This window comes from Lagopus leucura, unplaced genomic scaffold (assembly GCF_019238085.1).
Source record: "Lagopus leucura isolate 7727_CA_CO unplaced genomic scaffold, USGS_WTPT01 Super-Scaffold_100028, whole genome shotgun sequence".
NCBI classification, from domain to species: domain Eukaryota; kingdom Metazoa; phylum Chordata; class Aves; order Galliformes; family Phasianidae; genus Lagopus; species Lagopus leucura.
In genome coordinates, this window is record NW_024962279.1 from 4824528 (window position 1) to 4846708 (window position 22181).

The window sequence follows — 22181 nt, forward strand, 5'->3', positions numbered from 1 at the left end:
CATTACAGGCACATCACATCCAGCCCCAGAACGTCAGCTTCCATAAGTTCTGCTTCAAACCCCGCAGCGAGCTGACCATAAACCAACACCTCACAGTGAAAGCCAGCAGCTCACAGCGAGCACACCGCACCGGCCCGCAGCACGAGGGCTGCGCCCGATCTCGGAGCCCCAGACCCGGAGCACACGAGAGGGAGCCACAAACCGCCCCCACCGCTTCTCACCAGACAAATGCAGAGGCCGCAGCTCAGCGCTCCAGCCGGGAGCTCCGAGCGTCCGCTCACACTTCTGCTCCGCACCCTCCCGCCCCAGCCGCGCAGCGATCACCGGCCGCGCGCCTCTCACCGCGCCTATGTGGGGCCGAGGCGGGCGGCGCGCATGCGCGGGAAGGGCTCCGCCCCGAGGGCCGCCCGCCCGCAGAGAACGGCGGGAGCGGCGCGCGGTTGTGCCTCAAGCTGCGCGAGGGGGATTTGGCCGCGCTGTGCGTGGGCTTGGAGGGGTTTCGAATAGAGACTTTATGAAACCAGCGGCGGCAGGGTGCGAGGTGTCTGACCTCCATCAGCCATGCGGGGATGAGTGCCGAGTGATCACAGATGTGATGTGTGGAAAAAAGTCACCCGGCCCAACCCTACGCATCCCCGCTGACAGGGCGGTACCCGAGCTGTTCTCCCCGTGCACGGCAGTGTGTGCCGGTGCTCTTGGCTGCCGCGCCTGAACCAGCCTGCCGCCCAGCCTACAGCTCGGCGAGGGGAACTCGGTGACCTCAGCGCCACGGGATTTTGCGAGGCCGGCTATTAGAATGTATTTGGGAGCGCCCTGCGGGCATTCGCTGTCAGGCTGACCGCTGCTGTCCGCTGTGGGGCAGTTGGGTGAGATGACATTTAAAAGTCCTTTCCAACTCAAACGATTCCGCGATCAGACGCTGAACGTCAACCACGAAGGGAGGAGAAAAGAGATGAAAAGGCGTACCGAAGTCCCAGCATCTCAATGCTCGTAGTCCTTCGCTGTTCTGCAGCCGATCCCGATACAATCCAGCAGCCAAGGGACGGGCAGCCGGGCTGTGGGACGCCCGCAGCAGCCGCCCGTTCCTCGGAGGTGAATCACAGCCCGCGTCCCCGCTCACCTCCTCCCGCTCGTCCATCCACACGCGCCCCTCGCTGCACTGAACCCTGACACGAGCAGAACTTTATGAGCCTGTAAGCGTGAGGTACCTTTGGGTAACGCAGCGCGCACCGCGAAGCCCAGCCTCCTCCTCTCGCCGGGAGAGGCGACGATTGGCATTAATTCGCCGGCATCGGGCTTCGCGCGAAGCGTCCGCGCTCCTGTTCCTCCGGCCGCGAGCGCTGCGCCGGGTGAGCGGCTACTCCAGAGACTACGGTAGGGTGCGCCCCGCCCCTGCTGCCGGGCGCCGGCCGGGGCTCGGCGGCCACGTCCCCGCGCCGGGCCGCGGGCGATGGCGGCGGCGGGCGCGCAGAGGGGCGGGCGGGCGCGCTGAGCTCGCGCCATGCGGCTGTCCTGCAAGGTGGCGGCGGCGCTGCTGGCGCTGGGCAGCCTGCTGCTGCTCTACCTGCTGGTCGGCAGCGCCGCCGCGCCTCCGCGCCCGCCGCCCGCGCCCTCCGCACCCGCCCGCCCCGCCGCACCCCTCGGCCGCCGGCAGCCGAGGCTCAGCCGGAGTCCGCCGCGGAGGAACGCGCCCGGGGGCGGACTCGCCGCTGCCAGGTAACGGCGGGGCTCGGGAGCCCCACGCGATCGCCCCCGGTGGGAGCGCCGCCCGCCGCGTGCCGTGCCCGGCCCCCCGCCTCGAGCGTGCCCTGCTCGCCCTGCCCTGCTCTGCCTTGCCCTGCCCTGCCCCGGGAACTCGCTCCGCTCGGCGGCCCTCCAGGCACTCTTTCCCTCATCCCGTGTGAGTCCCAGAACTGCGTGGCGGTGGAAACCTCCCCTGGTCGCTCTGCTTTAAGCGTGCAGGTTTGTGTGTGTGTGGTTTAACTGAGCGCGTGCCGGAGGTGCCACATAAGTGGAGGCTCTGCGCTGTGCGGGCAGGAGCGCCTCTGCGTGCCAGCGATTTTCCGAAGCGGCGGCTTTTCCCGGAGTTCTGGCCTTGTGTCGAGGGCTGCCGTGCGCTCTCAGGCTCAGGAGCTGCTGTCAGCGCTGAGAACAAGACCTGCTCTGATTTAATGCTGCGGGGAGATGAAAGGTGGCCGGCTCCTTTTGTACTTTACCGCTGCTTTCCAAACTGCTTGGCACCGTCCGATTTCGAGCCGTTCGTATTTGGTTTTGAACATTTTTTTATACATAACTGTAGCAGAAAAGAGTTTGAAATTGTGGTGTGTTGTATTTCCCTCTTCAGGGCCTTGGGGGTGGATTATTTAGAAAAAAAAATGGTATTCTCATTGCTTCAAAAACGATACGGGCAGTGTGCTTTCAGTGGTGGGAGGACTGCTTTCCCTGTTGCATTCCAACTATATTATGGTTAGTGTGACCTCATATCTAATTAACTTGGTATGTCTTTGTGTCTTTGATTCATGATTTCACAGAGATGTTCTGAATGAAAGGCCACTCCTGTTTCTCGAGCTCTTGTCCCTTAACTTACTGAAGCAGTGGGTTTCGTGCAAGCATTGTTACCCTGCTGAATGCAGGAGATGTTTACTGTGGCTGGGAATGCATCATGGACAGAATTCAAATGCATGTATTAAAGCAGGATTATTTCCACCAGCAACTGTACCTCCTGAAGTCATTTTTCTTTAAGGCATATCTTTGCAATTATCATGGAAATCAAGAACTCTGAAGGAGGGAGCACAGAAAGTATGAAACTGCTGGAGAGTGTAAACAACTGCTCCATTTCAATGAGCTTTTCACTGAGCATCTTCATGTTCCAAAAGTTGACGTTATCAGGCTTTTCTAATATTTAATGACTTTGCAAGTACTTTTTACAAAAGCTGTAGAGTTTTTGTTGCTGTTGCTCTGCGACACAGAACAATCATAGCAACAGAGTGAAATGATAGATTTCAACCTCGCCTTTGCTTCCACTTTGGGTTGGTTTTTTTCCAGCAGTGTATGATCCTGTGCTGCTGACACCAGCGAGGGTTGCATTGCTGAGAAGTCCAGTTTTAAGTGTCCAATTCTGACGCTTACTGAAAAATTGTGCACTTTGTTAGATAATATCAAAATAAAATGCAGTTAGTTGAGGGTACCTTAAAAAAAACAATTTTTGGTGAATGATGTAAAGTGGTTGGAGGAGACAGCTGCCTTCTGGGGAAAGAAAAGCTGTCTGCTGACATACGCTGCGTTGGTACAGATCACATCCACACCAGCACGGGAAAGGTGTCAGGCAATGGGATCTGCTTGTCTTAACAGGTCTGATCCAAAATACACTGAAAGCAGTGTGGAGACTGTTCTCAGAGGCTTGAATTTGAAATAGAGGAAACAGGCAATGCATAGGTGTTACATAATTTACATAGGTGGTAGCTTCAGGAGTGAGCCTTCCCATTCCTTCAGGAGCATTTCCTCACGCAGGTGCTTACAGTAAAGCACATCAAGTGTAATATGCTGAATTGAGGCCATTGTTACCTGTTTGTTCCTATAAAATAATGATTATTTTAGTTACTCCTTGTGAGACAAGGGAGATTTTTTAAGTCGATGTGAGAGGTGGTGTGTGATCTGATTCCTTCAGGCTCAGAGATCTGATGATGTGAGATGTTGTGGCCTGCTGGTGGTGTGTTTGTGGGCTGAGTGAGCAATTCAGGTAACTTCAGCAAAGTTATGTCTGTGTGAATGTGAAGAGTTGTTTCATTCTGTTTTCCCACGTTGATTGATACAGTGTTGACAGAAGAATGCAGGTTTTTGTCTGAACAGATGGATGTGTGCTGGGTTTACGAGGTCGTGCTGCAGGCTTGGTGAGCTGTAGCTCCACTGGGATTCTCTAATATTGCTTTCTGCAGTTGCATGAGAACAAGAGAAGACATTCGTTTTCAATTCTTAAGGCATGCATGTTTCTTCTACTCTAGTCATACGTGATAAGAGCTCTACTAGTTGTGCATTACCAGTTCGCTGGTGCCTGGCAAACTGTTATGTGCCCTGCCTTGGTTGTTGGATGACCTGGGCAAATCTGAAGGTAATCATCATGTTCAGGTTAGCTTAGAAAGCCAGGTTTTGATGGTGGTTTTACTGATGATTCCTTTTGGAAGTGGCAGGTCCTGGGGCTTCAACAGGATCTTCTTCATATGAAGAAGTACACATATGTGCCAGATCAGTGTGTGTGAGGTATCGTGAAGCACAAAAGTTCTTTCACATTTGAAGGGCAGATGTGACCACATTTTCTTCCTAAACTAAGCATGCTTAATAGAAACTTTGCCAAAGCTAAACATATCTTCTATGGCAACCGGTCAAGATATTTTTTTCTCTCTGCTGCCTGTGTGCAAGACACATGGAAGTTTGGCTTCAGTTTGATAGGCCATAATATGCTGATGGCCTGAATGCCTCACACTTCACTAACAAAGAACATTCTTGATAAAAGAAGATGGAAACATTCATTCTGGTTTGTTTTCCCTCTTAGTCTGAGCAGTGGGAGGAGGTTGAAATTTCAACAGTTCTTTTTATTGTCAGTGCCTGCAGTGAATTTTATGCAACTGCATTAAAGTGAGAACTTTTATTTTAAAAACATTTTGACACTTTCTAATTTATATTTTAAAGAGAGTGAGAGAATGTGTTTCATATAACAGAGCCAAAGTTGGGGCATTGACTCAGCGCTGACTCTCAGGAAAGGAGCCCATTTAGTGAATCACCCGTTTTGATACATTGCCTAAATCTAACCTTGTTTACGCTGCGAGAGCAAATGAGATCATAATAAGAAGAAGGTTTCAAAAGCTAACAACTATATTGCATTTTGTAAGAATCTGCATGCATTATCTTTCTCTCTGGAATAAATTTGAAGGCTTGAATAGATTAGCAGGCTCCATAATGAGATGGGAATGCGTTCTTTTGAATGGATCTGGATTGATTTAGACAGGTTTTGGGTTAATTATGTTTGAGACACTTTGCCTGTGACTAATAAGAAAATTGCATGTAATCTAAACTTTAAGGCCTAGGAATGTACGCTGTTGTGCTTGAGCACTCAGGCTTCTGTGATGTCCGTAACCGTGCCTGTCAGAAAAAAATGTATGCAGTGAATCAAATGCCATTGGGTAACTGGATGGGAGTTGGTCTGTTTTGTTGGAAAGTCTTTGCTATAGCATTGTATTGTGCTACATCTCACCGAGTCAGGCTTCAGCTGTTTCACGGGGATCTATTCTGCAATTATTTTGTTATGCTTTCTGCAATGCTTAGTCTTAAGCAAGTGTTTAGTTTTGAAGCCATGTGGCTGGGAACTGTTGAGCCACAGCCTGAACCGCTGATTGAGCATCTGGGGAAAGGACCAGGTCAGCCCTGGGAGCACAGGTGAAGGCAATTCAGCTGTGAGACTGGAGGGGTGGAGCCTGGCTGCACCTCTCTTAGACCTCATTTAAGGACCCTCTCTGGGGAAGGGTCTCTTTTTGGAGATTTCTCCTTGGTTGAAGCTTTCCCTTACAAACCTGGAGTCTTCTAATACAGGTGAGCAATATTCTCCCTTCCTTTATAGTATCTCTCTATTGTGCCAGTCCTTCTGTCATCGTGCCTCTGTTGTAATGTCTTTCCTATTGTATTGATCTGTTCAGTTGCTATGCATGTAATAATGTAACAGGGGATCAGGAAATAATTTTCTCTAAACAGATGGGTAAAATAGAGAATGGAGCAGGACAGTTTGACATAATGTTATTTTAGTTAGACTTCTAATATATCAATAAGATACCTTTGTGTACTGAATGAAGAAGATGAAGAGTGAGGTGGCAAAGATCCTCACATTTGCCTTCCCTGAAGTCTAACTTTTTCTGTAGTCCTGGTGTTTTTTTTTCTTTTAAGGCTTTCAGATAATAAAGATTCTGTAAAGACTAAGCTGAGATATTTGTAAATGCTTTCTGCTGTGCCACTTTCTTATCTCCCTTTCTAGCTCCTCTTTGTTCTTACAGTCCTCTTGGTTTCCTAATGTACTTAAAGGTACAAAATGTTGTGCTGTGATCTCTCAATGTTCTTTTGTACCTCATTGCTATTTTCATCTTCTTATTCCCAGTAATGCCAGGTTCTCATGATTTGTAATGACTCCAGAGCCCAGCTCTCTCCTCCTCTCTGGGGCCAGGAAGGTGTCTGTGTTGGCAGAAGGTGTTCCTCTTGTTCATCTATGCCCCCATGGGCTTGTAGGACTGTCTGCTGCTGTCAGTGGATTTCTTCTGCTGAGTCTGTCCTTTGGAAGTCCTGTATACATATACTGAGTTTGTCAATGTGCAATAGCTGCGAGTTGGAGTTCACTGTGGCTAAAATTTGCAAAACAAAAGCTTAATGATTTGGTGTAGGGCTGTGAGAAGTCGAAGCTCTGAGTTCAGTCCCTCTCCCAGTGAATTCTACTGCCACAGGCCCTACTAAAGCAGTTCTCATCCTGCATATGGCTTGATTTAGAGACTCAATTAAGAGGAAACATTAAAGAGATGGGGGTGGGGGGGAGCAGGGTCTGTGTGAGCAGCTAATTATTCACTTTAATAATTCAGTGGTTTTTACGCTAATGGGTTGGAAAGTAAATACCACTTTATGTAGATGTGGTCTTCTATTACTTACACACTGATAAAATTGAAGTTTAATTAAGGCTAAAGCCCAAGACTTTAAAGCATTAATGAAACACATTGCTTGTATAGCAGGTAAAGTACCACTACTTGGTATTTGTTAACACAAAAGTTGGTTACTCCATTGTAGAGAAGGCTGCTGTTACACTGAGTAGCACTTTAATGTCTGGAGAACATAATTACAGCTTTATTAACTGTAATTTTTATTTAGTGCTTTTGTTTAATAGTGTTAACTTCACTGATTAATTATATATATAGTTGTGTGTGCTGAGAACAGGCAGGGATTGATATCCTCTGTTCAGTGGTGTGTCAAGAGCTGCTAGCGAGCTATGATTAGCCTTCAAACTTTACTGTAACGATGATAATGCTTGTGACTTCCTTACTTTGTCACTACTAATCCATCCAGAGGAGCATAAATGCCATCTGTTGGAATGTGAGTACAGTGCAGTAGCATCATTCTCAGAGGATGTCATTTTCACCTCTGTCCTGACTGCAGGGGAGGGCATAAAAACGAAAGGTCATATTTTCAAAATGTCTCCAAGTCCCCAGAAAGGACTCGGATATTTCTGAGTAGCAAATAGCCTGAATATGCTGTGTTTGTGCAGATTCAGGCCAGGTAAAATTGTATTGAAGCCTGCACATGGGGGCTAAGTGGAAAAACCTACAGCTTTGCCTTAGGCTGCTTGTGGAATGTAGTCTGATTCATCTGGGACAGATGAATGTGTTTGTTTTGAAAAAATCCCTATTTTAGCCAAATCTCAGGGATTCCACCCAGCAAAATGCAGAGCAGTCCTTTGAAACAATGCCAGTACCTTCAGGCCAGGATTAAGGCATGCATTTTTAAAAGCAAAATTAACTGTTAGAATAATTTACATATGGATGGATGATTTTATTTTTTTTTTTAAAGTAAGGACTAGTTGTCTTATTCCAATCTAGCCAGAAGTTGTGATCCTGGTAATGAAATTACTGGCTGTAGTTCTGTAACCTGCATTGTGTTTGAAGACTGGCCATTCTGGCTGTGTAACCTCAAAGCTAGGAAGGCAAACACTTGGTAAGCTGTGGTCTGGTTTGCAGTGCTGTTGAATTGGTTTCATGTGTGGGTGTAGTGTGATTTATGCAAGATCAGAAAACTCTAAAATTCTTAAAATAGTGTATTTATTTGTGAAGTAATTTCAATACTTGGTTTGTACCATTGACAGAACTGGCACCCAATTGCATTTTCTGTGGATGTCTAATCAGGGAAAAAACCTCCTGATCTCTACACGATGGAAAGGAAAAAAGGAAACAGATCTTGGTGCAGGAATCTCTTCACGTTTGCCTCAATTTATTTTTGTCTATTTATGAATTTTCAGGAAGCCTGGAGAACAAAAACGTTCAAAAGAGCCTTCATCTTTACAATGCATGCATCTGGCAGTTGTGGCTTGTGGGGACCGGCTGGAAGAGACTCTCATCATGCTGAAATCAGCAGTTCTGTTTAGCAACAGGAGGCTCTGCTTTCATATTTTTTCTGAGGATTCCCTTAAGCCTGAATTCAACAAGAAAGTGAGTTCTGTGTTGTTCAGTAGATAAATACGTGGGTTAGTTATAAGCTGCAGGTCCCAGAGCACAACTGCGCTGGCATCAACAAGTAACAGCTAAGCATTTTATTACTGGAAGTGGTTTCTAAATTCCCTGTACATGCATATTAACAACAAAAACAACACCTTATATTATATGTACTGTCTAATTCTTCTGTGAATGTCTTTCAGTTACAGGAATGGCCCTCCTCGTATACAAAGAAATTTGAATACAACATTTACCCAATAACCTTCTCAGTAGGAAATGCTCAGGAATGGAAGAAGTTATTCAAACCATGTGCTGCCCAGCGCCTTTTTCTTCCGGTAAGGCACCTGGCTTTCTGAGAAGGTTGCTTCAGGAGGGAGAGAAAAAAGAAGGGGGGAAAAAGAAAAGATTATTTCCAAAGGAAGGAAACTTTGGTGTAATATTAAAACAGTTTTTGGGCTGAAACATCTGCTTAAAGATGTTTTAATCTCTACTTTGCTGCTTAAAAACAAACCAGACATCCAGCCTTGCTTTTTTTTTTCTGCTAGTGAGGAATATGTTTCTTATTTGTCTCTAGTTCCACTAGGCTCTCAGTTGAACTTCCACTTAAGACTCAGTGTGAGAGCTCCTGCAGGGTAGATGCTGCATGCCTTCCATAAATAACATTCTTTTCAGTGTGCAGTCATCGTATCTCTTTATCCACTATCTCCCTCTCCTTATGTTGGTCCTCAGAATGATGCTTTCAGTAATCTCTTCCCTTGTGTGAGAGTGTAACATGTGCCCTTATGGAATAGTTCCAGTGTATGCGAGGTCAGATCTCACGCACATGCCTCATGTGCTATGGAATACTCATGTCCACAGAAAACTTGTGTTTTTTGCTGTATGATTCTTAGAGTTGTAAATTTGGAAAATACTTAAGGCTGCTGGAGAGAAGTAACATGTTGGTAACAGTTCTGCATGTGCAGAGTTTATGCAATGAAGCAGTTTCTGTGGAATTGAGACCAGACATCCAAATATCGTGCACTGCTGGTTGCTTGGGGTGACTCCAGTGAAGCGCCATGCTGCTCACACAGTCCACATCTCTTCATTGCCATCTTCTGAGAAACAGGGGGACAAAGAAATCTTTACTTTCTCAGATGGAAACAATCAGGGGACAGCTGCATGTCAGATACTTTAGACTATGAATACATATGTGAGAAAATATGTGCTGTCAGCAGTTCTGTTTATCTGCTGTTTAGGGCTGGGCTTTCAAATGCACAAAGGCCAGATGGGCTGGAAGTAATTCCATCTTCAACTGGGATCCTCTGTTCCCTGAGTAAATATTTATATCACCTGGAAAATAGTCCTTCAGTGTTAGTTTGTTCTGTACAGATTGGTTGTAAGGATTTACTCATCTGGAGCTGTTTTCACTAGGTAAACACAATTTTCTGCTCTTCCTATATCTGCAGTATTTTTGTCATTTTGGTAGAGACACTTGTCACAGAAATGGCTTTGTTATCAGCTTTCTGATGATAGAGAATTATGCATTCATGCTGATTCATTTAAGCTGGGCAGTGCTTTTCTGTCTCCTTCCTTGTTGCTTGCCCCATTTCTGAAGTTTAGTGCTCCCTAGTAACTTGCAAGGAATATTATTAGATCATTGCATGTTTTCTTAGGAGAACTGTGAAGCAGACCAAATGGTGAATGTTTGTTTCTCTGGGGCAGTTGCAAGATGTTGTGTGTAGCCAGGCTGAGGTTTAAGGCTTTCAGTAGGCATAGCTGTCTGAGAATAGCAGTGGCTGATGCTAAGTTGATGTGGATATAATGAGGAAAATGAGTTGTAGTGATAGCTGAGGTGGTAAGTGTTCACTTAGATTTCTGCTGCTCAAGTCCACAGCCTCAGTCTGAGTAATTTCAGCCACCATTATTTTTACTGTTATTTGATAACCAGAATCTGATATCCCTTTGAATAAGACAGTGCTGCAAAAGCCCTGTCTGCACATGGTGGGAGCAGATAATCTTTAGTGCTGTTGTTTAGAGGACTGTTTTGACTTGCATATATTGCTTATCCTTTCCTGTGCTCAGCGTTTTCTACCACAGCAGTGGAAAATGACTGGATTTAGGAAGGATCCCAGAAGAGCAGTAGCTGAGTTTATCAGCTGTTTAGCCCTCAGTCCTGCAAATTGTCTTGTTCCTGATAATGCTAAGCCTGAGTGGAATGTGAGCCTTTGATTCACAAGTGCCTCTCCTGCCAAAGAATCTTCAGCAGCACCAGCAGGCATGTGAAAGTGGGCAGGAGGGGATGAGGAATGTGTTAAAGGAAAATTGTGTGAGAATCTTTCAGGGGTTTCACTGGCTGATAAAACTAGAGCCATGGGATGTGATCCTGCAGCTTGTACTAATGAATTGGTTTGTGCTGGGTAACAGGTAAATGAATGTATTTGCAGTTTGTTGAATCAGCTCGAGTTACTCAAATATTTAGTAAGATGATGGCAGCCTGCTTTTTTGTAGAGGCATTCTGTGACATTAATCTTACACAATTTGCTACACAAATGCAGAGGAAGTCGTTTCTGAGTAGGTAGGTTCCATGGAAACTCAGAAGTCTAAATATCTTGCTGCAATCGGTTTCAATAAAACCATCAATGTGGTCTTCAAAGGCACAATAAGGAAGATGTGGATCCTAACACAGTTTCTAAATGCTTAAAAAAGATGAAACTTAAAAAAACAAACTAAAGGAGAATGCTCTCAGCAGTCACCTGACATCTTCTGAAAGCAGAAAGGTAAACATTTCTTTACTGAGTAGAACTTATTTTCATGTGCTGTCAAATGCAGAGATGTGGTGATGATGGGCAGCTCTGTACGGCCTGAGAAAGCTGTTGTGTGATCCTAGGAAGGTTGGCAAAATGCAGCCTGTTGAGTGTTCAAGTAGCCCTGTCATCCCTGTCAGTGTTGTGTGTAGGTCATGTCTGTAGAAACTGGAAAATTCCTTTTATTCTCTATCCCAAAAATTATGCAGGAAGTGTATGTGAAACTAAGACTTCTTAATTCTTATTCAGTTCCTTTTGTATGCCAAATGGGTTATGGCTTTTTCTCCTTCCTGGCTTCTTCTTACACCCCAATAAATAAATTATCAGCCAACACCATATTTTCTTCTGTTTTTTAGGTAGCTTGGGGTGGACAGACCATAAAGATTCCTAAGGATAATCCTAAATATCTGTTTTTTAATAAGAGCACAGTTGTGACATTTAAACTGTTTTGTAGTATTAACACTGATGTTAAAACAGTGTGTTCTGACTTGATGAATGTTGCACCACAGAGCTGACTTTCAGCTGGTTCTAAGACAGCAATACAGAACTGCTGAACAACCAGGTAAAATAAACATTTTGGGATTTTTGGATGATTTTATTTGTAGTAGTGACTGACACTTGAGGCTTTTCTCAAGACACTGAATCTACTGAAGGTATGCTAACATTACCCCCACGTTCTCCTGAGAATGAAGAAGTAATCTACCCAATGGATCAGCGGAGTAACACCAGGGATAGATGTAAGGGCCTTATTGAGACAAAATTCTGTTGTAACTTGAGTTAATTGCTAATTACAGTTTAGTTTAGTAACTCTAATTTGCAGTACTACATTAGCATCAAGATGCAAACTTAATTGTGGCTCACTGATTCATCTGTAATTTTGGATAAAGCTCAGCTAAATTAACACACTAGCTGTTGCAAGCCATCATGTAACACAACTTCTCAATATTCCAATATGTGTTTACACAGTAGCATGTTATTACTTGCCAGTCTTGCTAACACAGGAGACTCTACAGAGACAGAAGTTGTGAAATTACAGATAATTGAGTATTTAAGTGAAGTGTCAGGCTAAATATAGCAAGTTCTGTACAGAACTTCTGATTTACTAAGAATACTCCCTATTGATGGAAAAAAACACCACCCCTCTCAAGCAGTAAGTGCCCATAGTGCAGGAGATAAGTGCAGTCAACCCATATTCCTGACTGTCCGGCATGTCTACATGGTTTGTGCCAGCAGGCAAGCTCAGGGTACCAGGCAGTCCTGCATTGCTTCTGTTGCAGGTCAGACATGCATCTGTTTTAAGCTGCAGTCAGTTGCCCTGACTGGGGCAGAGCCCAAGAATTGAGGTCTGCTACCTCCACCTGCTTTGTGTTGCATGGCTGTTCCTGACATCAAAAATCAGCAGCCAAAAACACCCAGCCTTCTGTCATTTGCTTTTGGTTCATTAAAAGTTAAATATTGTTTTGAGTTCTGTGGAAATCATAACATTTTTCAGAAAGCTGTATGTAGCTTTGGAACGTAATGTTTGAAAATAGAACTACCTGAAAGCTGTGGGACAAGGGGAATGCCAGAATTATTTAAATGAACTTTTATCCACTGTGTAATTCCACTGAAATCCAGGGAGTTAAGCAAGGATCTCTTAGAGTTGTGATTTCTGAAATTAAATTCTTCCACCCAAGGCAAAGTTAAATGCACAGCCAGAAGGAGATGTGATCAATTCCAACCGACATGTAGGTTTTAGGTAAGTCTTAACACTTTGCATGTGAAGAGGAAAGTGTGAAGGGCTTATAAAGAGCAGCACTGCTTTTCTTTCAGCCTGTTGTCACTGCAGGGCAGCAGCTTGGACAGGAGAGAAACAGGAATCTTTTGGCAGGCCGGGGAAGGAGGGTGTATGAATCTGAATGTAGGATGACAAGGTGGAAAGCATGGAGTTGAGGTACCCACTGCACAAAACTGGAAACTTTGCTTGGATCTATTTATACACAGGAAAGCTATTACAGTCCTTTGACTTTTGACAGAATGAGTTTTATGTGTATGTTTGCAGTTACTGGAAAAAAACCCTAAGATTTTCTGCTGGAAGAGGCTCACACTGACAGTTAGGTTTGAGAGGGGCTCCCAAGTGCACGTGTTGAACTCTCCCCTTAATTCTCTGCTAGGAAATGCCTAAATCTGTCTCTGCTGGGGCGTTATTTAAAAAAAATAAAATAAAAATCCTGATTTGCTCTGCAGTGCTGCTGTCCCTCAGGCAGAATCTAATGGCTTTTTATCGTGCTCTTTGTGTGTTTGAGTGTTATCTCCCACCTTGGACTAAATTTGGGGGGATTTTTCCTTATACTTTCGTTTCATGGATTGGGTCTTGTTGGTGCTACATAATAAGATGCAGTATTAAGAATATCCCTAAGCTAAAAATTCTTTTATTTTTTTCAACTGCCTGTCCTCTGCTGACTGATAGTGATTTTTTTGGTGAAGTATTGGACTTCAGCTCTTTGTGTTACTGAGTTAATGTCACTCATTTATTGATACCCTCGCGTGCTGTTTTGTGTCAAAGAATTATTGACAGTGTATTGCTACAACCTGCTGTACAGTGAAGTGTTCTGGACTGTGTTGGACTTATTTATATGGAGATTGTTGTAAGCCAGACGTACAGACATTTGCCTTCTCCTGCCTGCCCTGCTATGTAGGAAGAACGTATAGTTATGTCAGGAATCTGTTAAACTTGGCTGAATGTCAGTTCGAAATGTAAAGTGTTCCATCAGGTGAAAAATCTCACTTGATCAGTACTCACAGATTTGGCAATGTAAGGGATGTCTGTTGACCACATCTTATCAAGTGAACAGAATACTTTTTCAAAATCGAATTGTTCTCTCTGTCTTTCACTAATAACCTTTGTCACAATACATTTCAATTCATGTAAAAAATCAATTTGTTTCGTAGTATTAAGTTATCTGTAAATAGGAGAGGTGGTCATTAGTGTCACTGCAATCAGACAAGTGACCGATGGTTCCAGTCCAACACCTGGTGCAAATCAATAGCCCTTTGGATTTGCTTTTCAAGTGGAGAAGGAGAGAAATGAGGTTTGGAGATGAGAGCACGGTAAAAATCCAGGAATGTTTGAATGGTTTGCTGAAATAATGAAGAGCAACAAAAGTTCAGTTGAACCTGATGGTCAACCTGAGCAAGTGATGTTTACTACCTTCCAAACAGCTGCTGCACACAGCTGAGAGTTTTCTCAATTATTGAAGCAATATATAATTTGCCCTGCTGAAATTAAGGAATGAGCATGTAAGCACCTGGATTGCCACAAGGGGGAACATTGTTAACAAGAATAGATGAAATATTCTGGGTCTAATTTACATTTACACCCCTGCAACTTCACTAACTTTACTGTTATTCCTGATTTAGTTTGACAGCAGAGATCTGACCTGACGAGTTTTAATAGAACACTTCTACTCACCAAGGGATGTTTTGTTCTTCAGGAGTACAGTGATGCCTTTTTGTGATTAATAAGGTTTTCTTAATTAATGTAAAACATGTTTATGTGCTAACATTGAATGTAAGTTTCTTTGTGTAGGAACACGTGGTTGTAATAAGAATTGTTCCTGTACATAATTACATTTTAGATGATAAATCAGCAACTTATTTTATACTAGCAGTTTACTGGCGAAAGGTACTACTACATTAATCTTCCTTTTTGTTATCTGTTTGGTTTCTTTTTCATCTCTTCTTACTGTGCAAACCCAAAAGGTTATTTTAAAGGATGTGGATTCTCTCCTTTATGTGGACACCGATGTTCTCTTCCTGAGGCCCATCGATGACATCTGGCACATCCTGAAAGAATTCAACTCAACGCAGCTAGCTGCTATGGCCCCAGAGCACGAGATACCAAAGATTGGCTGGTACAGTCGATTTGCACGTCACCCGTATTATGGGACAACTGGAGTCAATTCTGGAGTGATGCTAATGAATTTAACACGGATACGCAACACTCAGTTCAGGGTGAGAAGAAATACAGCTGTTGCAGTAACTGGTGACTTGTGGATTCTTCACATCTTTTAAAATGTAGTACGAAAATAAATGCAGTTTAGGTTATAAGGAATCTGAAAAATAAGGAATGCATATTGCAATTCTTTTGGTATTAAATAAAAATGGTTGTTCAAACATGAGAAATATCCTCATGAGGCTGAAGTGCTGAGGTCTTGCTGATGAAGCAGTCTCCTTGCAGTAGTGAAACTGACTTCTTCAGCATTTCACTCTCTCCACAGGTACATTAAAGAATAATTTCAGGGACCTTCAGTGTAATCACTGTTAGTTAAAATTGAGAAGCTTGATGTAAATATCCATATGTTTTCTGCTGCAGGCCAAATGATTTTGTGAATTGATAAAAATGAAAAGGGAATGTTTTCACTGCCTAAACTGACATCTCTTCTTTGTGGAAGGCTTATCGTGATAAACCTTGCTTGTTTTGTTGAACGTGTGCTCTGTAACCTCTTAAGAAACTTAATTTGCCCCTGAGGGATCTTATTCTTCAGTCAAGGCCTGAAGTTGCCTATAACATTTCAGGAGCAGTTTGATTGAAAAAAATTAAACCAACTTGCTCTTAATGTCAGAATTCCCTAAGGAAGGACAATAATTTTCAGTTTGCTTTTTTTCTCACCTCTCCACCTCAATTTTCAGCTCATCCCTGCACTTATTTTCCACTTCTCCCTGGTGTTGCTCAAGTATAGGAAGGTTCTGAATAACAGGAGCTGACATCAAAGCACAACTTTCATTTCCTGTTTAATCAGATGAATAGAGCGCAATCAGCTTCGCTGTTCCAGCCCTTAACCAGAGCAGTATTTCCTAGCAGTTCTTTTTTTCTGGCTGTCTTGACGTGGCTTTGCAGAATTAGAGATATGTGGTTGTTGTGCTCTGATTCGAACATCAGATCAAATGTGACAGCAGTAATTCACTGTTTTTGTTTTTCTGTCCTGCAGAACAGTGTGATACCGAGTGGTTTGACTTGGGAGGAGATGTTATACCCACTGTATCAAAAGTACAAAAACTACATTACATGGGGAGACCAGGATTTACTAAATATTATTTTTTACTTTAACCCAGGTAAGTAAGCTTGCTTGAAGTGATGTTTACCTGCACTAAGAACATTTATTGACTCTGCTAAATGCAAAGAAGTGCTTTTTGTTACTTCAATATGCTTGGTGTACTCTGGCATGAAGGTAATGTGTAAGCATGGCCAGGATTGTATTCCCTCAGGTGAACTTAAGAACAGAATCAGATTGGATTTATCTTTATTTACTCCATCTTCTTTTCTTCTAAGGAATCACAGTATACGTAATTGGATGTAGTCAAATGCAGCTAACCTAAGGGAAAGCAAAGCAAGCTAACATTTGTTTATTGCAGACTGATGCCAGATATCAGTGTCCTTAGTATGCTATGTGCTAGTCTCAATCTTGGGGAAAACTAAAGTGGAAACAAATCTTTGTTATGGGATTATAAATTAATTTCATAAAAAAAAAAATCCACAAATGTTAGAGTCTTCTGGAGGAAGAACATGAAATCAAATTAGTTGTGAAGTCAAACTCATGCTGCTAATTGTAGTGTGGAGGAGGAAGAAAACAATAATATGATCAGCATTCTCTTCCGTATTGTGGTGTGCCTTCTCCTTGTAATTTGTAAATAATTGTTTTACAAACAAGCATTAGACAGCACAAGAAAAAGAAAGCCAAGTAACTGGATGCTACTAAAACAGCAGAGCAGACTTTGGAGGTAAATTGTGGGATTGTTAAAACTGGCCTGGGAAGAAATCACCTGAGACTGCTGCAGGTGGCTTATGGATACAGTGTGCTGGCTTAAAACTGTGTGGATCTGTGTTACCTGGCATCTGAAAAGATGCACCCTTCTTCCTGTCCCCAAAGCTGCTTTGATGATTAATGAATGTATTTGAGGGATTGTAGAGCAGCTGGGATCCATGTCCAGCTGTGACAGCAAAAAGTGTGTGGAAGAGCCAGGGTGAGAAGAAGATCAAGAATAATGAAATGGCATGTAATAAGCTGATAAGCACCTGATGACATCCTCTCCCCATAGTAACCTGCTGAGGAGTTGTGCTCACAAACATCTGCTCAGGCTTACTGGAAGGTCCCTGTTAACTGTAGCAGGGTTTGGATTGGTGCACTGCAGCTCTTCTTGAGCTTTTAGCAACACTGGGGAGCAATTCTGGATGTGTGATAGGTCATACTGAACAGAAACCACTTACAATTCGCTCTCTTTGGAGCAGTCTTCTGCTGGAGAGCCTTAGGGGAAGAAGTGTTTCAGAATAGTGTTCTCTTACTTCCTCAACAATCACACAGGACCAGCTGCAGACTTTCTGGGAAGCTAAGAAAGGCCAAGTGGAGAATTCTGTCTTCAGTGCTTCTGGCAGAGACTGCCAACATAGTGCAGTGATTCATTGTACTCCATTTCTATAGCAAAAGGATCACAGGCACTGGCATGATTTATTGTAAGCATATTGCAAATACTTGCATGAAGGAAACTTAAAAAGAAGATTAGTAGGCTTCAAGGCTCTCTTGAGAAATTAGACTCATCTTTAAAATAGCCTAGATCTTAAAACTTAACAGAAAACAACTGTTGAGAGCACTGTGGATAAGATACAGCACCTCTTGTGCTCTGCTTTGTGTCCATATAAAAAATTGTTGTAGCTTCAGTGAGAGATTCATCAGCAAACACTGGATGTGCATTGCAAGCTTTTGCATTGCAAGCTTTTGCTGCTGCCTCCAGAAGGATTCAGGGTTCTGGAAAGCAGTGAGTGCTGTGTGCTCGCCTAACACTTCTGTAACTCTCAAAACTTCTTCCTAGGGCAGAAAACTCTGAACAGAGCCACATTCTCTAGATTTGATTCAGTCATTTTTAACTTTGTAAAATGAACTCTTGATTTGTTTGCACCCAGTCTTTGCATTGCCTTCTCTTTTGGCTAGTTCCAGTCTGACAGTGGTGAGACAAGGGTAGCCATCCTCAGAGGAAAGGAAGCTTTTATGTCTAGTGGCTGCTTTGGACCTTTATAAAGGAAGCAACTGCATATTTTTCTTCCTGACCATCAGTCCCCACTTTTCTACAGAAACACAATTTAACTTGGAACTCATTTAATGTGTTTTTTTTCTTTTTTTTTCCTCCCCATTGCCTCTGACTGACATTGGTAGAGTGTCTCTATGTGTTTCCATGTCAGTGGAACTACCGACCTGACCACTGTATGTATGGAAGTAACTGTAAAGGTGCAGAAGAAGAAGGTGTCTCTATTCTGCATGGAAATAGAGGTGTCTACCATGACGATAAGCAGCCTACATTCAAGGCACTCTATGAAGTGATACGTGATGTAAGTCTTGTATTTTGATAGAGGATGTCCTTTTATTTCAGTGCAGATTGTAGCTTTAGCCAAGTCACTCAGATTGTCACTACAGCAGTTGGAGCTGAGCATACCCATCAGTCACAAGTTGACAAAGGCGCTGTGGTCTGTCCTGTTTCACAGCCCTTCATGTTATGGTACACGTGTAATCAGAAAGTCTGTTAAATTGCTTTTCTGTAGTACTGGATGGAGAAGTAACTGGATGGAGTTCTTTCTGCTGGCACGGTGTCCCTGGTTCATAAATGCCCAATAAAATCTTGTACTCCCCAAGCAGCTGGAGCCTCTGTGCACATAGAAGGCAGAGAATTGTTTCAGTAGCTTGCATACAGACACAGGTCCATATTTCCTCTTTGAGAGGAAGCTGTAGGCTTCCCGGTCCATATGCAAAGTAAGAGACTGTCACCAGCTAATGTGGTGAAACATAACCTGCATGTGGGTGGATATGTGAATTTGTGCTCAAGTTCCAGAATTCTTCCTTCTTTTAAAACACTGAAGTATTCCCCCACTGTTGTCCTTACCAAAAGAAGAGCTGGACTAAAAACTAATAACTATTTTTCTCTATTTTTCTTTAGTTTCCATTTGAAGACAATCTCTTCCAGTCTTTGTACTATCCTCTTCAGTCTAAGTTCCTGGATACAGTGCACACTTTATGTGGGAGAATTCCACAAGTATTTTTGAAGCAAATTGAGAAAACTATGAAGAAGGTGTATGAAAATCGTGTCATTGTCTACCTGGGGGCCAACCACAGATACTAAATGTAGTTGTATTTTTACGTGAAACTTGCACCTAGGTGGCTTGTGCCTGAATGTCTTAAGGCATTTAAATGAAGGATGTCACTCTTTGTCTTAAACTCAGACAAAAAAAATCCTTTTTCAATTTCCTGGTAGCTCTCTGAAATTATAAAGTCTGAAGAAGTCCTGGAGATCCACCTAAACAGTCCTTTCGTTCTTTTCCTGGTTGTTTGTCTTTTTTTTTTTTTCTTCTTTTTGGTTGCAACAGGAAGAGTTGATGATTCTCACTTTGTTTATGAGTTTACTTTATTTGTTTAAGAGCAGCAATATTCACTATAACTTCTTTTTTTTTTTTTTTTCAAGTTATACAAAAGTTCGTTCTGAACTTAAGCTCAGCAAAGAAGTGGCATTTCAAGCTACTATGTATGGAATGTAGCTTCAAATGACATGGCAAGCATCTTTTTCCAACTGCAAGAGGTGTGGAAGTGTTGGTGACACATCCGTAAGAGTGATGTGTGAAAGACACAACATGGCACACTGCATTGCTGCAGAATCATCTGAGTCAAGAAGGTGTTAAGATAGGGAGCCTTGTGTCTTAGCAGCTGCAGTGCAGGCCTGTGCTGGTCCTAAACAGCACAGAACAAACAATCAGTCTGCTCTCACCTCTGTGCTGCAAATTCCAATCAACAGTTTGTGCATGTTCTGTGACTCAGAGATGTTATCTTAAAGGCTTTGCCACATCAGTGCAAACGGACTCGTAAAGGACAGAGGCACCTCTGACTTATTTTGATGGAAAGCCCAGAGTTTCATAATGGGAACTAGAGACATTTAAACTGAAGTGTAGATGTTACCCTCTCCCACAGCTTGTCTTATTTACTATTTCAATTGAAGATTTAGTTGTAGCTTAAAAAAGAAAGCGTTTCTGGATACAGTGGAGTTTGAAAATGTAACCCAAACTAAGCTTCAAAAACCAGGAGGCGATGAAGGGGAAACTCTGTGTGCTGTTTTGAGAAGTTTAAGATAATGTAAGTCTGTGATAAGAGGTAAGCCTTTGAAGTTGGCAGTAAGGAGAACATAAAGAAGTCTTTGTTTTTTGTTTTTTTTTTTTAATTTTATTTTCAAATACCAGAGTAAAGCTGACTTTAGGTCGAATGAGGATAGATGAGACGCATGCTGGCCATTCTGAATCCCTCATTTCCATGGTGTCTGTAAGCCAGAGAAAGTTGCAGAGCAAAAGCCTTGTTGCCCAGGCAGTTTAGCTCTGGTGCTAAGTCTCGGGAGTTTAGAAAGCTGTGACTGTGTAACTATGATTCAGCAGAACCCTCTGGCTGTGGGCACGTTAAAATGAAGGAATGGAATTCATTACAAAACAAAGGCATTATTACATATAAAACGTTTAGGGATCAAAGCAGTGCTTTTTATGTTTACAGGAGGTGCTACATTATTTTCAGAAAGAGCTATTAAAATATATGAAGTATATGCTTTAACATGAAGACTCCTGTTAGTATAATAACCACTTGCCAGAAGAATGGGAGAATTCTTCCTGCTGTGCTTTTTCTGGGGGGGGCAGGGGAAGCTGTAATTTGAGCTCTCCAAAATGTATTAAAACAATTAACTTTGATTTTTGTTGTTGTTGGAATTATTAATTTATATTCCATTACAGCTTCCTAAACCATATTGTATTTGATTTTAACAGTAGTTGGCTCTAACATTAATCTTATTTAGAAACCAGTTTTCATTTATTTCCTATTTTGTACTTGTGGTTAATTCATGTAAATTAGCCATCCATTATTTCAGTAATGGAATGTGTAAATACTTAGATGGGCCTTACCCTCTTTTCCCCTTCCTTTCATATTTTACTTATTTCCAGTGGTGTGTCACACTGAGGAGCGTCATTGTAATGTAGAAAGGAAAACCAACATTTTTTTCTGGAAATTCGTAGAAACTCCAACAATCCTGAATGTGTTGCTAACAACAAATCTCCTTTCACAGTGACAAAGAAACAACAGGGTGCAGCCCAAAGAACTGCGTCCTGGTTGTGTGAAAGCAAGCCCCAACCCAGCAGCTGTTTGATGCTCTGAATTCTGTCTCTAGTTGGTAGGCCTTATATGCAGTGCATAAAGTTAAGCATGTAACCAAGACCTTGCTGTATCAGCGTCAAATATTCAGGTTTTCGATTTGCTATGTTATACTTGAACTTGCTGAAGGTAGATAAGTAGGGGCTTTACATGAAGAGCTGCTGAGCACCTCCTTTTAGCCCAAAGCCATTTAAGAAAGCATCAGGTTACAAATGCGTGTTGTACAACAGAGAACTGCCAGAGTAGGAAGCACTTGGGTGTGTTTCTAAAAGGTGAGAGTTTTTCTAGGTTCTTTGCCTGTATATTATAAAGTGGGCTTAGATAGCTTTGCTATCATTTCTTTTTCTTACAAGTGGAAACTGGAAACTGCTCTGTGAGTGTATGCATGTGTACACCTATGCAATGCGGGTGTACGTGTAAGGAACTATGTAGCTTTCTTGTATCATTTAATTCCTGTGTATTTTTATTTGACAAGTGCACCAATTGTTTATAGCTCCCAAGGAGGCATAGCAGTGCATTTCTGTGTTAAGATCCTCTGCTTAAAGTACAAATAAATGACATTTTAAGCAAGCTCTGTATTTTGTGCTGGTTTTTTGGTTTTTTTTTAAGATTGTGTGTGTGTACTGGGACTTGAGTTAGATTAGTAGAAGCTATGTTAACTTTCCAGTGTAGTATCTTTTCTATGCCCTTTTTGAAGAGTCTAGTTACTTTATGTACTCTACTATATATGTCACCAGAATTCTGAAGTCTGTTTTTAAATTTGCTCTCAATACTGTGTTACCCTTTGTTATGTTTTGACCTTTTCCTGTTAAAAGATGTGCAGAGGTAGAGCTGCAGGGAAATGTATTCTTTTAACCTGTTGTTGCATTTAAAATGCTTGTCTTGTCACCTTGCTGTACTGCATCCTGCAGTGGTACTTATGGCCTTTCTTGAATCTCTTCTGTAGTACTTATGGGATTTGTCATTTAGCA

General features: G+C 42.7%; 2 protein-coding genes across 3 annotated transcripts in view; one reads left to right on the forward strand and one right to left on the reverse strand.

Moving 5' to 3' along the window:
- The window catches only part of SHQ1 (SHQ1, H/ACA ribonucleoprotein assembly factor), a 37363-nt gene extending 37033 nt beyond the window's left edge, over positions 1-330 (reverse strand). For both annotated transcript variants that reach the window (XM_042880863.1, XM_042880864.1), the window contains exon 1: positions 222-330. The gene's annotated coding sequence lies outside the window, so the exon portion shown is untranslated. The remainder of the gene's footprint in view (positions 1-221) is intronic.
- A 1171-nt stretch (positions 331-1501) lies between these two features.
- GXYLT2 (glucoside xylosyltransferase 2) lies at positions 1502-21780 on the forward strand. The gene is made up of 7 exons (XM_042880930.1): positions 1502-1716; positions 8036-8225; positions 8432-8563; positions 14753-15004; positions 15982-16105; positions 18199-18371; positions 18974-21780. The coding sequence occupies exons 1-7, from the start codon at positions 1502-1504 to the stop codon at positions 19154-19156; spliced, it is 1269 nt and encodes a 422-aa protein (XP_042736864.1). The 3' UTR covers positions 19157-21780.
- The last annotated feature ends 401 nt before the right edge of the window (positions 21781-22181 follow it).